This window comes from Ailuropoda melanoleuca, chromosome 2, assembly GCF_002007445.2.
Source record: "Ailuropoda melanoleuca isolate Jingjing chromosome 2, ASM200744v2, whole genome shotgun sequence".
NCBI classification, from domain to species: Eukaryota; Metazoa; Chordata; class Mammalia; order Carnivora; family Ursidae; genus Ailuropoda; species Ailuropoda melanoleuca.
In genome coordinates this window covers 139058337-139073772 of record NC_048219.1, presented here as the reverse complement: position 1 = coordinate 139073772, position 15436 = coordinate 139058337, and the positions used below count along the sequence as shown (strand labels likewise).

Sequence of the window (15436 nt, the reverse complement as noted above, 5' to 3'; positions counted from 1 at the left end):
GGATCCTTGTGACTCGGTGGCCTAGAGGTGATCAGTTTCAAACACCTCCTCAGCCCTTCGGGTACTATGCTTTCCATCCCCTCGCTCTTCTGGGCGGAAGAAGGAAAGAAAGGGATACTTTCATCAGAGCTAGGTGTGGACTGCAGAAGAGGCCATACCCACCAAGAATTATGAGTAATGTAGCATGCATGCAGGAGCTTCCAGCCCAAGGGAAAGGTGGCATAGAAAGAGGGGGAGGAGGGATCAGCAGTCCAGAGAGCAAAGACAGGATTTGCAACAAGAATATAAGGCCTGAGGCACCTGGGTGGCTCAGTCGATTAAGCATCCCACTCCTGATTTCAGTTCAGATCATGATCTCATGGTCATGAGATCAATCCCCACAACTGGCTCCATGCTGAGCACGGAGCCTGTTTAAGATTCTCCTCTCTCCCCATGCCAGCGCTCTTTAAAAAAAAAAAAAAAACAAAAAAAAAACAAACCAAAGTAAGTGGGAGCTGAGGGTTCAGATACAGAAGAAGCAATAAGGTGGCAGGGTTCAGGAGGAACCCCCCAACCCCGTCCCATGTGCCTCACTATTCCCTAAACTGGCCACATGTTTGTTAAAGCTAAAGAACAAAACCTGGGTGAGGCCGGGTGGAGATCAATACCCATATCTCAAGCCAGTACGAAGCACAATCCTGAGATGCCCACCTGCCCTCTGTGCAGTCATGAAGGCCCTTGAAGACATGAGAAGCAGACGGTAATGTTCCTTGGATCGTACTCCACAGTGCCTGGCCTTGCTCAGGTGGACATCTGGATTTCTTGGGAAACCTACCCTAACCTCACAGCACCTGTCTCAGGCCACCACAGCTACTTCTGAATGCCCAAGTACTATTTGTACCATGCAGTCTCCTTTGTTCTGAGATGGCTGACTGACAGGTAAGAACAATCTCCTTTCATTCCACATTCCGTTCCAGAAGACCTGAGTCTGGGGGAGAACTCAGAGGGAAAAATGCAGAGCTCTCCTTCCACACTGAACACTGTGGAAGGAAGGGTGTCTTCCCCGCCCAGACAGGTCAGGATGAGGAAAGGAGTTCTTGGCTCAGTGGTCTAGAACAAGGGAGGAGAGGAACCTCTCCACTTCCTATCTAGAAGCACACTGAGTCCTGCTAGGCACATTGGGTTGGCCAATCTAACCTTTCCCTACCCCCAGGACTCTCCTAGGCAGAGCACCTCCCTTCCACGTCCAACTCCCCATCCTTAATCATGCCCTTGGCCGTGCTCCAGGAGCAATAGACTCAAAACTGTATAAAGTCACTGTATTTGTTTCCTAGGGCTATCATCACAAAATACCACAAACTAGATGGCTTAAAACAATAGAAATTCAGGAGCGCCTGGGTAGCACAGTCGTTAAGCGTCTGCCTTCGGCTCAGGGCGTGATCCTGCCGTTCCAGGATCGAGTCCCACATCGGGCTCCTCCGCTGGGAGCCTGCTTCTTCCTCTCCCACTCCCCTGCTGTGTTCCTTCTCTCGGCTGCCTGTCTCTCTGTCGAATAAATAAATAAAATCTTAAAAAAAAAAAATTTCTCTCAGAATTCCAGAGGCCAGAAGTCCAAAATCAAAGTGTTAGCAGGGCCATACTCCCGCTGAAGCCTCTAGGAGAGGCTCTTTTCCTTGCGTCCTCCAGCTTCTGGTGGCCTAGGCATTCCTCGGCTTGTGGCAGTGCTGCTGCCTTCCTGTGTGTCTCTGTCCTCGTGTGTCTCTGTGTATGTGTCCATGTCTAAATTCCCTCTTTAGGGGGCGCCTGGGTGGCACAGCGGTTAAGCGTCTGCCTTCGGCTCAGGGCGTGATCCCGGCGTTATGGGATCGAGCCCCACATCAGGCTCCTCGACTATGAGCCTGCTTCTTCCTCTCCCACTCCCTGCTTGTGTTCCCTCTCTCGCTGGCTGTCTCTATCTCTGTCAAATAAATAAATAAAATCTTTAAAAAAAAATTCCCTCTTCACATAAGGATGACAGCCCTGTTAGATGAAGGGCCCACTCTGCTCCAGTATGACCTCATTTTAACTTAATTAATTACATCTGCAGCGACCCCATTTTCCAAATAAGCTCATATTCTGAGATACTAGAGGGTCAGAACGTTAAGGTACCTTTTTGTGGGGACACACCACAATTCAGTCCAAAGCAGTCATGGTTGACTATTCTGCAGGAATTCTCTTTTCTACTTTTACATTCTTCGTAATATGCAATACAGTCTCATCTGTATCATCTGTCATTTCTCAATTCTCAACCACAATGTGGGGATGGAGAAGGCAGGAACCAGAATTCCCAGCAGAGATTATAGCTTTGAAATATAAATAAACAAACAACAGTCTAATGGTTATTTCTGGGCAGGGTTTTTCTCAATCCTGGTTGCACCTTAGAATCATCTGGGGAGGGGCACCTGGCTGGCTCAGCTGGTGGAGCATGTGACTCTTGATCTCAGTGTTGTGAGTTCGAGCCCCACATTAGAGATTACTTAAAAATAAATTGTTAAAAAAAATTGATCTGAGAATCATCTGGGGAAACTTTGAAATATAAAACAATATGCACGTTATTACAAATATGTATCTGTGTAAGTTAAACATATATTAATAGAAATGTTGCTCTTAACCCCAGATCAATTATACTGGAATCTCTGGGGAGTGGTATCCAGGTGCTGGTATTGTTTAAAGCTCCCAGAGGATTCTAACCTATAGCTAAAACTGAGGAACCCTGTCCTGGGTGAGACTCTGCTATAGGGAACTGCTGTAGAGACCATCCCTACAGTTGGGTGACTACTCACATTACACTGTATTGAGCCCCTTCAGAATATAGGGAGGAAACTGAAGAAAATAGTTTATATAGGCCCAGTTATTTGAGTGTAAAACATTCTGCTTAAGGATGGTGCCATTTCTGCACCTCTAAAGGGTGAAATGATGGGCTGGTAACAGAGCAGGACCAGAAACAGCACTCAAGTGTCCATCCCAGTTTGAAATGCCAGCACAGGCCCATTAGACTCTGTCTGGGTAGGACTCTCTTGTAACAGTTTGACTATGGTACCCAAAATGAAGCCATCACTCCAAAGGGGCTCTGACTGGGACACAGCCAATGTGGGGGTGGGGGTGGTGTTTGTTCTGGCTATTAAACTTACGTTAACCATGCAGTTAACTGCTTTGACTCCTATTGGACTTACAGCCACAATTAAATTCATTTTCCCCCTGTGGATTATGAAGCCATGGCTGTCAGCTGGTAGAGCTCACGAGGGTTTCTGAGTTGTTTGTTAGAAACCCCCATTGTTCTTGACAACTGAGATCTTTTGGGGTTCCAAGTCTGTCATCCAACATACCTTCCATGAATGCGACCAATAGGCTACCAATGTCCTCCAACTCACTACAGATTTTAAAACATTCAATAGGCAGAGTGGTCAGCAAGGCCTCTAGGACTTCCTTTGCCATGTTGACACTGACACCATTATCCAGCATTCCTTATTACTATCTTTCTTGGGTATGATCCATCACTACCACCATTCTCTAGCCTTATGTTTCTCCATCCTGGCTACAAAGATATCACAACAGATTTTACCTAAAGGCAAAATTACAAATATACTATGTCTAAAACACTCTCCATTTTGTACCAGTCTTGCCTTAATGCCAAATAAGGACATTAATCTGACATGTCTTACTTTTAGTTAACCCATGCTAATTTCTAGTGATCACAACTTTTTCTTCTAAGAATTCACAAACTATTCAAGGAAAAGAAAAAAAAAATCTTAGTAATTAGTCCATAAGGAAAGTCAAGCTCACCAGGTGGTAATTTGCAGATCCTGCCTTCTTCCCTTTTTTGAAGAATTATAGCACATCCTCCCCTTTCCACTCCTTGAACTCTGTTCCTGTTCTGCAGAATTCTTCCAAGATCACTGACAGTGGGTCAACAGTCTTACCTGTATATTCTCTCAGTACCTGGGCTATCACTCCTCCCAGCCAAGAAACCTGAACTCATTTGAAACAACTAAGTGCTCTCCTTACAATCCCCTTGACTGGCTTGGGTTTCTATCTCCAGTTGCCAATGTTTTTAGCTTTTCCAGGCTGGGCTAGAAAAAAGTCATTCTCTTTGGTGGAAAAAAAAATGGAAGCAAAATGGAGCCGAATCTAGACTCAGTGCTGCCAAGAACTCCTACTCCTGTCCCTTTGCCCGGGAACAAGAAATTTCCAGAACCTGGGGGAAGTTTGTACCTATCAAGGGAGCTAAAGGGACCCTGTAGGGGGAGGCAGCCAAATGCCCATCACACAATTCATCCACCAAGCACAAAGCCACCACAAAGATGGAATTGATAAGAAAGGAAAAGCACTGTGGCCTCAGCTCTCTTCAGAGGTTGACAGCATCACCATTCATTGTAGACACACCAGGAGTGGAGACTAAGGCCAGCTCTGCTTCCTAATGGACAGTTCCTGTCATCACATCACAGGTGTGTATGGGGGCAGGGGGAGAGCCCATATCTCTTAGGAGTGCGTCTATTAACAAAGGAGTGGTGACAATGGATATTCATGGCAGAGTCCTTCAGACAGGTGAGTAGAAGTGGTAAGGATTTACTGAAAATCAGCCTTCTCTTTCAATTCCCCATACAGTCATCCATCAATCACTTAGTTAAACTTTCAAATGATTGATTACAGGGTGGCTCTTTTGAATAGAAGTTTTCAATTCTTGAGCTATAAGGGAAAGCAAATTCCTTACAATACAACTATTCCCTTGAGATTTTTTCTTTGGGAGCACCCAGCAAAAATCAAATGCTTACTATGAACTGTTCCGAGCACTTTACATTTATTAACTGCTCACAACAATTCTGTGAAGGTGATAGTATTCACATCTCCATTTTACCAAGGAGGAGCCTGAAGCACAGAGACATTAAGTAACTTCGTCAAGTTCATACAGTTTGAAGGTGGTAAAGCTGGTATTTGAAGCCACACAGACTGAATGTAGACAACCTATCTGTGGCAAACTGATTGCAAAAATGGGCCAATTTTCTACCCCTTCCTGTATCTATGTTTAAAACTGGGTCACCGATGTGAGAACAGCGCTGGCTAGCCTACTAGAGGATGAGAAACCTCATGGAGCAGAGCCAAGTCATCCTAGCCAAGGCCATTCTAGACCAGCCAGCCCCCAGCCAAATCCCCAGCTAACCACAGATGCATGAGTAAGCCCAGCCATGATCCACAGAACCACCCTGAGACCTGACAGACTCATGAGAAATAATAAATGATTACTGCTTTAAACAACTAAGTTTGGGGGTGGTTTGTTACATACCAGTAAATAACGGATACACCAATGTTTGACCACTACACTACATTTTCTTTCTGATGATACTGGCTTCATCTGCCTCTAAGATTCTCCTGGAAAGGAAAGCTTCTGCTGTGAAAAGCGTTCCTCCCAACTACTATCTTATCTCTCTTCATCCTTGTGTTGCCCCTATTCTACCACTATGCCAACCTATGAAAGGCGGTTTATAAAATATTCCTCACCTTTAGTCCCTAGTTTTTTCTGGAATCAAGAGGAAACTAGGGTACTTCAAACCCTTTGGTACTACTTTGAGCTCTGTTTCTTTGTCTACCCTCTTTGCCCATCTCTCCATCATTTAGGAGCTAAGTTGGAATTAGCCAAAGTAAGTGGTGCTAAAGTAATGAAATCAGGGTAATGAGGGAGAAAGCATGCGTAGTGCTGTAAATCAACACCTCTCATTCTCGGGCCTTTTCCTTCTCCCCGGATCCGCCTCTTAGTCAACATGGATAGGGACTGGCAGTCCCTGAAGGCATGCTTCTGCTTTGCCACCTGATCCCCAAATGAAACTTTGTAGAGCTGAACTCTCCCTGCCTGCCAGGATTCAGGGGGGCAACAAGCTGCACCTCCACAGGAACTAACAGCCCCAGCTGCTCAACTCAAATTAAAAAAGAGTTTGGAAACATGTTTCACAGAGTGGAAGGCTTCTGGAGCATTTCTTCCAGCTGCCTCCAGCTACTGTGTTCCCAAGGAAATGGAGAGGAGACTCCAGGGGGAGAAGGGGCACCCCTAAGGCATCCTGAGGGATAGGGACCACAATCCACTAAAAATGGGACTAGAAATCTCCCAAAGAAAGAAAAAGACTCATAAAAGACTACTGTTTTTCCACTGGAGTATTTCAAAACTCTTTTTCTGTTAGGCACTCAATAAATGCTAAGTGATGCTAATTCTTCTAGCTCTTCTTGCTTTATGAGTGAAGCCGAGATCGTGAAGGTTCGTTGCTCAAAAGGCCAATAGCTAAGTGACCTGAGTTGGTGAAGAGAAACCAAAATTCCCCGGGGGAAATCTAGCCTTACTGTGCCATTAAACACCCACCCCCCTCACTCATTACACTTCAACAACAATAGTTTAGTTTTAATTTCTTTCCCTTATATTTCACAGCCCTAAGGGAAAATGTCCTGTGACAATTCTGTAATAGTAAGACAATTACTGGTGACTCAGGGCTCCCTGCTGCCTCTGCATCCTCTCGCAGCTGAGGAACAGGCTTCCCACGTAGGAACAATTTGGCTTGTGAATTAGTAAAGTCGGAATAAAAAGAATCTTTAACTTTAAAAATGATAGAAATTCAGATGAAATTTGATGAAAGTTCAACTCAAGGATTCTGTTTCAGAACAAGAGTCAATTGTAGGCACTGGGTCCCTGAGGAAACCTTTCAATTAAACTCACAAATATTTCAACTGGGAATTTACCTCTTCTGAGCCCACCACCCACATCATCCAGGAACCCCAAAAGTATCCTTCTTGATTTCTCCTCCTTGTTCCTCTTTTTTTGCTATCCAACTTCTGCCCTTTTCACCTTTGACAATGAATAGGGGAGAATACAGTAAAACTGTGTTCTTCTTGAGAGAAAAACAACAAACCCTGCCTTACAACTCAGCTGGAGCCTAATTCAGAATGCACAGTTAGAGATGTCCTAGGTTAGAGGGCATAGGCATCTCCAAATTCCCAGCAGATTGTGTCCCAAAACACTTTTGTGAATGGGTAGTTTACAGCTTAGACAGCTTTTTTCCCATAAGCATAAAGTTCTAGGGACAGACTAAGTCGTCAGACTCAACCATAAAACTCTACTTGGCCCCAAGAGTCTAATAATGCACCCAAAGTGAGAACTTGAGGTGTTACATTGTCTGCTCCTAAACAATCATTTAAAATAGTTTCCATGACAGAATGCATGAGAGGATGCCGGAAACAGATTTCCACTTACCCCAGAACCAAAGTGAGCTTTTCCTAACTAAAAAAAAAATTAGAGGAAGGTGAAGGGGGAGGAGATTCTGGCTGTACCAGATGTAGCCCAGATGTGGCAAGGTGCAGGTTTTCCAAGGAGGGTAGGATGGGACAGGAACTTCTGTGTACCAATAATGATAACCTGAAATGCCTCTCTGCTTTTACATAACATATGTTCTACAGTTCTTTAGTTCAAACACTCGTCTCAAGTGTTCCAAATTAGGAACTAGAAGGCAGTTACCTAAAAAGGAGTTTGGAGAAGGAAAGGATTTTTGGTTCGGTGGTCATAAATCAATCAATGAGCCAAGAAGACCTGTATTCACCTGTGATGACACTCGATTTCTGCTCTTCAATTTCGTGGCTGACACAATCATTGATGTTAGTAAAATTCTAACTCTCGGGTTTATAGGGGCAGTTTAAATTGGGAGTAGGAAGAATGATGCTGTATTATAAGCTTTTTAAAGACTAGGATATCCCATTTATTTCTGTATACTCCAGTCCCCTTAGTGCTTAACTCATAATTCATCAATAAATAAATATAACTTAAGAGGGGCTTTAACTTTTCAATGTACAGTTGACCCTTGAACAACATGGGCTTGAACTGAGTGGGTCTATTTACAGGTAGAATTTTTTTTTTCAGTAAACACAGTACAGTGCTATAAATGTACTTTCTCTTCCTTATGATTTTCTTAATAACATTTTCTCTTGCTTACTTTATTGTAAGAACACAGTACATAATACATATAACCTACAAAATATGTGTTAACTGTTTATGTTATCTGTCAGGCTTCCGGTCAACAGCAGGCTATTAGTAGTTCTGTTTGGGGAAACTCAAAAGTTAAATACAGATTTTCAACCGCAGAGGGTTGGTGCCACTGCTGTCCAAGGATCGACTGTAGTCACAAAACATGTGGGCTTTGGAGTCAAAGTTCTCAGATTCGAACCATTTTCCTCCAGGGGTGCATAACCAGGGGCTCTTTCCCTGGGCTTCCTGTTTTCTCCCCCAGAAAAAAAAAAGGGTGGTAATGGTGTCTACCTCACAGGGTCACTGTAGGGATTGAGGCATTTATATTTGTGAAGCACATAGAACCACGCCTGCCACATAGTTAGCACTCAACAAATCTAAGCTATTATTATTTTTCCTTCATCATTTAGCTAGCTATCCTTGATTTTGCCCCAAATTAATTTCTCAGGGAATTTAGAAAACATGAAAGTTGATAGTATAGTGGGTTGAACTGTGGCCCCCAGAAGACTGTCCACTGGAACTTCAGAATGTGACCTCATTTGAGATAAGGGTCTTTTACAGATTTGAGATGAGATCATTCTGGACTAGGATGGGTTTTTCTAAACCAGTAACAAGTGTCTTTCTAGGACATGACAGAAAATAAGACACCGAGAGACAGAGAAGAAAGCCACATGAAAATGGAGGTGGAGACGGGGATGATGCTGCCACAAACCAAGGATACCAGAAGTAACCAGGACTTGGATGGTGCAAGGAAGGAGTCTCCTCTAGGGCCTTCAGGAGGAGCATGGCTCTGCCAACATTTTGATTTTGGACCTCTGGTCTCTAGAACTGTGAGAGAATATATTTGTATTATTTGAAGCCACCAGATTTGTGGTAATTCGTTGTGGCAGCCTTAGGAATATAATGCACAGTTTGGGTACAGTTTGGAACAACCTAAGTTTGGTGATGAAAACAAGCCTTAATATGAACTGGTAATTATCATGAATTCTTCTTTTTTCAATGTACTGCAGGGAAACTTCTCATTAGGAAGGGAAAATCACTGGCTTCAGGGACCGGAATATTCAGGCCATTCTGTCCCATCCACTCCCAGCCAAAGACATTTCGACTAGGAATCTTGAAAACATTCTGAGTTTTTCCACAAGGAATAAAGTGGAAGTTCTCGATGTGTGATAAGACAGTGGACAGAGTCAGCCTCTATCTGGCCCCCAATAAATGGGCAGGCAACACAGCTCTTAGTCCTTGTCCAATAAACACACTCACACTGGTCCCCACTGCCTTTCTGACTCCCATCTATGGAGGTCAAAGAGGTCATTAGCCAAAGATTCCAAGCTAAGGAAAGATACCTGGTTGCCAAGAGAAAAACATAATTGTATACTTCTAACTCTATGGGTTTTTGCAATTATACCTATGAAACAGATCTCCTTTTAATTGAAAAAATATCCAGGTCATCTGCAAGATCCTTCTTTTTTTTTTTTTTAATTTATTTGACAGAAAGAGAGACAGCCAGCTAGAGAGGGAATACAAGCAGGGGGAGTGGGAGAGGAAGAAGCAGGCACCCAGCAGAGGAGCCTGATGTGGGGCTTGATCCCAGAACTCCGGGATCACGCCCTGAGCCAAAGGCAGACTGAGTCACCCAGGTGCCCCTCTGCAAGATCCTTCTAAGCCTTTGAAATTTTAAAGGAGTCCTTAGGAGAGAGTCATCAGAGAGGTGTTGTCAAATTCACTGATGCCCAGAGAAACGGTTTTGATTCTTTTCCTCTCTTCTAACTCCTAGAGAAAAATAGCAGCAGACAGAGCAGTGACTGTCGGAGAGGGGTGACTTTTTTTGGAGCAAAGGCATTAGACAAGATGACACATGCTGACAGGTTCAGCAAATAGTGGATGCTGTCACAATCAGCAGATAATTTCTGTGTGTTTGCGACGTAGGAAAGACTTCAAGTCACGCAGTATTTCAAAGACAGGTCACGATTACTCCATGTGTCATCTTCTAACGTGAAGGTCAAAAGAAAGGGGAAGGTGCTCCAAAAGAAATGGAGGCAGAGAAGGGAAGAGCAAGGAGACCTGTGTGCAGGCAAATCAACCATATTGAAGCAGGTCTCGCTTCGTATTTCCTGACAGTGTCCAGGGAACCTATGTAATTATCTGCTTTGTTGACATCTGAGGCTCTCACCTCATATGTAACCAGCTCTTCACTAATTCCTAAGTCCTTTGTAACTTGTGAAAGTCATGTCTTCCCTAACTCGGTAAAGGGTTTCTTTTCTTCCCTTATTTTGGTAATTTACTCAATTTATTACCAATAAAGAAGGTTGTAAAGGGAAGAGGCAAAGGGGGAAGCTACATGCAGTGTTCTGGTCCTAGAATACTCTGAAATGGACCTCATTGCTTAACGAAGGGAATTCCAGAACACCTACAACACTCCTAACCAAAGAGGAAAAAAAAAATCAGAAGCCAAACGGATTCAAAGGATTTTTGTCATTACTTGACATTTTCTTTTCTCCATCAGGGAAGAAAATGCTGAGAGAATGAGAGAGAGAGAGAGAAAGAACCCCATGAAACACACGGTAAATAATATGAATGCCTATTTAAAATATGTAAATGCTTAATTTCTTCACTCTCCATCAAAGAGCTTTTCTGAGAAAATGTACATTTTTAGCACTCAAAATTAAAATGGTACACACACACATATGTGCTTGGTCAATCCACAGTTCTTCATAAGAGAACTACATGATTCTAATTGACAGGGTAATTTTTAAGTAAATAACTTGATGAGTATAAAAAGCTATGCAGTATATACAATTATGCTATTTTTTTTTCTCAAACCTGTATCCTTCCTGCCTACAAATGTCAAGTTGGCTGTTAAGGTTAAGACAACGGCAAGTGTTCAGCACATATAATCGCACTAAGGATCTGCTGACTGATTACTGTTGACATTACCTAGTTCAATCTGATTCATCACTTGGGCAGGAACCAAGAGATGGTAAAAGGGCAGGTTACATTAGAAGGAGAAAAAGTATCAACCTATGTTAGGGTAAGAATCCTTCTTGCCCTTAAGATCTTTTTTCTAGCAATTGTCTTGTTCCTGGGGTTCACCCTGTCTAAAAGCTGGCGGGGAGGGGGGGATTGGGGGGGCTTGGTTATTTGTGTTTCAAATCTGGAAGCTTCTCCCAAGATGGAAGAAGTCAGGTGCAGAGATTACTAGAGACCAGAGACTTGGCTGGGCACAAAGCAAGCTCAAAAGAGTCACTGGAGACGAAGTCTATTTAAACACACACACACACACACCCCTTCTAAGCTGCCTCACATTTACCACCCTATGAAATTTTTGTACAGGTGGTCTGTACACAAACATATACTTAAAAGAAAGAAAGAAAAAAATACAACCAAGTAGATGATCTCTTATCAAAAGTACATATGTCTTGCTAATCAAAAGCCAAACCTTAATTCTGATCTTTGGGAAATTATGTGGTCCCAGTAAATGAACAGTGAGAAGTAAATGATTTGTAAAAAATCAAAGCACACACACAAATCATCCCAGCCACCATTTCTCATTTTCTGACATATTACTGCATACAATACTGTTTTTGGTCGTGCTCTTATACCGTTTTGAATGCTCACCAGACTATTAACTTTAAAAGTCAGTCGCTTTGTCTGTTTTTCTAATTGCCTGGACTTGTTTTTGTACTTTGGAAAAGGCAAAAGACCAACCCTGACTCGGGTGGGAATCATTTTTGGAATAATGGTGGGTGGTTGTTCACATCTGGATTAGGTATAAAACGATAACATGATGATGATGAACACCACAGAGCCTCATCTGCATATAAATAGACCTAATCAGAAATGCAAATTGCAATCAGGAGAAATTTTTAAAGGCTGTGTGATTGTGCAGATAAGGAAAGGTTAACACTCGCATTGTTAGTAGTTGAACGGCTCCGGCTGGGCTCAGGCTCCTGCTGCAGCCTGCCCAGAGTCGTCCTTTGAAAGAGGAATGTGGAGGGTATAAATCTCTTAATCTGCAACCTGGCCAGGACAGAGCTCCATGACTGCTTCGTTTTCAGTAACTAGAGGCTTAAGCAGCCAAACAGCAGCCCGATTCCGATGAAAGACAAACAACCAGCCCTCTTGTACACACCTCTAATGAATACACACGATGGAAAATATACTGGCATTTAAATGCCCTCCAAACGGACCTCTTTCAGCACAACTTCCCATTGAGATGGAAATCAGGGGACAGAGAGAAGGTCTTATAACTGATTCACTTTTCTGATTTTTTTTTAGTGCTGGTCTGAGTGGATATGAAAATATAATACACGTTTTTTCATTCCCAAATTTTCCTGAATACGCGAGAAAGGTTCAAACAAAATGACCAGATGTAATTATATAATTAAAAAGAANTAGTAGTTGAACGGCTCCGGCTGGGCTCAGGCTCCTGCTGCAGCCTGCCCAGAGTCGTCCTTTGAAAGAGGAATGTGGAGGGTATAAATCTCTTAATCTGCAACCTGGCCAGGACAGAGCTCCATGACTGCTTCGTTTTCAGTAACTAGAGGCTTAAGCAGCCAAACAGCAGCCCGATTCCGATGAAAGACAAACAACCAGCCCTCTTGTACACACCCCTAATGAATACACACGATGGAAAATATACTGGCATTTAAATGCCCTCCAAACGGACCTCTTTCAGCACAACTTCCCATTGAGATGGAAATCAGGGGACAGAGAGAAGGTCTTATAACTGATTCACTTTTCTGATTTTTTTTTAGTGCTGGTCTGAGTGGATATGAAAATATAATACACGTTTTTTCATTCCCAAATTTTCCTGAATACGCGAGAAAGGTTCAAACAAAATGACCAGATGTAATTATATAATTAAAAAGAAAACACCAGTACTCAGACAGATTTAATCCAAAATTGCATTTTTAGTCCTCTTGTGAAAAGCACAATAGACGAACGAGTATCTCAGAAAAATCAGAGTACTGAAAATATATGCAATGGTTACAACACGGTCCTATTTTTCTTTGGGATATGCTGTCTTTCGGGAATATCCCTCCTCTTTCCTCCTCCACTCCCCGTAAATTCCCCCAAAAGAAACACATTTTACAATCAGGCTTTCTCAGGTTTGGCCAGAAATTGTTTACCAACTACTTATCATCCCTCTTAACCAACCGCTTTCACAAAGAACTAATGAGCCAAGAGCGCCATCTTGTGTCCTACCTTGGAATCTTAAAAAGCGTTTTCACAGGATGCATGTCAAAGAGGGGAGGGTCTCCATCCCCCAGTTCAATAGCTGTGATCCCCAACGACCAGACGTCACACCGAGCGTCATAGGAGGAGTCATACTGCTGCTCACAAGCAATGACCTATCAGACAAAAGCAAAGCACATCAACCACCGCCACCTCAGATGTCCTAAAAGACGCTTGAACCATCTTAGCCCCCTTTTAGTTCCCTTGGTTACACTGATATTGAATTCCAGTGATAGTAAGGTATGTGTTATCTAGACCTTATTTGTGTGTGACTAATTTATCAACCGGATGTTCATTAGCTTTTTACAATGTGTCATTTCAGTACAATAAACATACATTGAACCTCTAGGTACCAAGCACAGTGCAAGGGGGTGCATACCTCACTGAGCCCGCTCTGACATCCTTTAAGGAAAGGCTTTGTCTGCATCCTTCACCTCATTACCAGCTGCTGAATTCAACAGCAAGGAACAGTTGTTTGCAAAGATGCTTGTTTCCTGCACAAAATCCCCAGGAGTGTGGCCAATTGAGCAGAAAGATGTTGGAAGACTGGAAGACTGATGTGGTTAACATAAAATAGGAACCACTCCCTTCCACCTCTTTTTCCTAAGAACATCTGCCCCCTCTGCAAACCCCAACGAGTGGTTTGTATTTCAGTAGCAGCGGCTGCTTCCGTTACTGACCTGACTGGGTACAAGAGCAGCAGAACCAGAAAATGTCCCTGGGCTTGTCCCTGGTTTAGGGAGCATGGAACCCTGTGGGGAAATCTCTATCAACTTTCTGAGTCAGGCAGGAAAAGCCCCTCCACTCAGACTTGTGGCTATCACAGTGGGGTTGGAAGAAGGCAGAGGTAAACCAGAGAATGTGGAAGAACCAGACGTCCTTATTTGACCTGAAATCTGCCTCCACAACCAAGGATGACCCTTGGCTACGGGCAGGTAGAAAACTTTGTACTGCTCCAAACAGCCTATGAGGTTGACAAGCGACATCACTCTGGGCGGCCAGAGTGACAGGCCTGCCTGCCTGTTAGGCCACCAGAAGGTATTTGGCTTTGATTCTGAGTAAGATGTGCCAACTGGCTAAGCGACAGATTTGGCTTACATGTTAGCAGGATCACTCTGGCGGTTATGCTGAGATACATTAAAATGGGACATGAGTAGAAAAAGCAAAACCAGTTTAACATGCTACTATAAGAATCTAAACTACAGACAATGAGAAATAATCAGACTGATTATATAATTTTGAAGGCAGGGCCAACTAGATTTGCTGACTGAGGCTTATGAGAAAGAGGAGTTGAAGATGAGTCCACAGTTTTTGACGTGAGCAATTCCAGAATGGAACTGATATTTGATGAGATGGGGAAGATAGGAGGAGAAGCAGCTTTGGGTTGAAAGGAAAGAGCTCCATTTAGGTAGGACATGTTAAGTTTGAGATGCTGGTGAGATTTCTAGATGGAGAAGTTCATTTTAGCCAGGTAAGTCTTGCGCCTGACTAATGACCTGGAGAATGAACGTGTGCTGTTTTAAGACTCACATGTGCAATATTATAATGGCAATGACAGTAACTATTATACTTCTTCTTGGCCAGACCCACTTAATTGGACTTGCAATGCCAAATATGCCTACTGTCTTGCCTGAGACCTGGTGCTTTTGCTCCTGAATTGTCCTCTATCCTTCTCTTCTGGTTTCTGAACTGAAGTATTCTTTTCATGTTCCTGCATCCCTGGCCTGATCTCAGCCCTATCCTCTGAAGAGACTAACCTGCCACAGAATATTCTGCCATACTTTTAACACATGATTTTCAAACGTGCATTCAAACTAAAGTTCAAATAATTCCAACTTCAGAAGCAGAAGCCATTTCATAGCCCCCCAAGACCTCCTTTTCATACCCCAATCAGGTGAAAACACTATTTTTAAAGATCTCAAGAGAAGACTATTCAACACCTCCCTTTCAGAAATGACATTTCTAAACATGTGGAACAAACATAATTTTAGACCTATCAATCACCATTCTTACAGTTCTTACCGTTCACCATTCTTACACATTCCTATGAGGGAATGAAAAATGAGACTCTGTCCTTCCCCAACAACAGCTACGGCCACTTAAAATCTAAAGTGAACCTACAATAAGTAAATGACAAACCAGGTCCACTCTAAATGTCCTAAGACAATGTGTACTAGCATGTCCAAT

General features: G+C 43.0%; 1 protein-coding gene across 1 annotated transcript in view; it reads right to left on the bottom strand.

Moving 5' to 3' along the window:
* The window catches only part of MYO3B (myosin IIIB), a 368137-nt gene that overhangs the window by 320344 nt on the left and 32357 nt on the right, over positions 1-15436 (bottom strand). The window contains exon 7 of the mRNA XM_034642243.1: positions 13220-13365. Coding sequence (XP_034498134.1) covers positions 13220-13365 — 146 coding nt within the window. The remainder of the gene's footprint in view (positions 1-13219; positions 13366-15436) is intronic.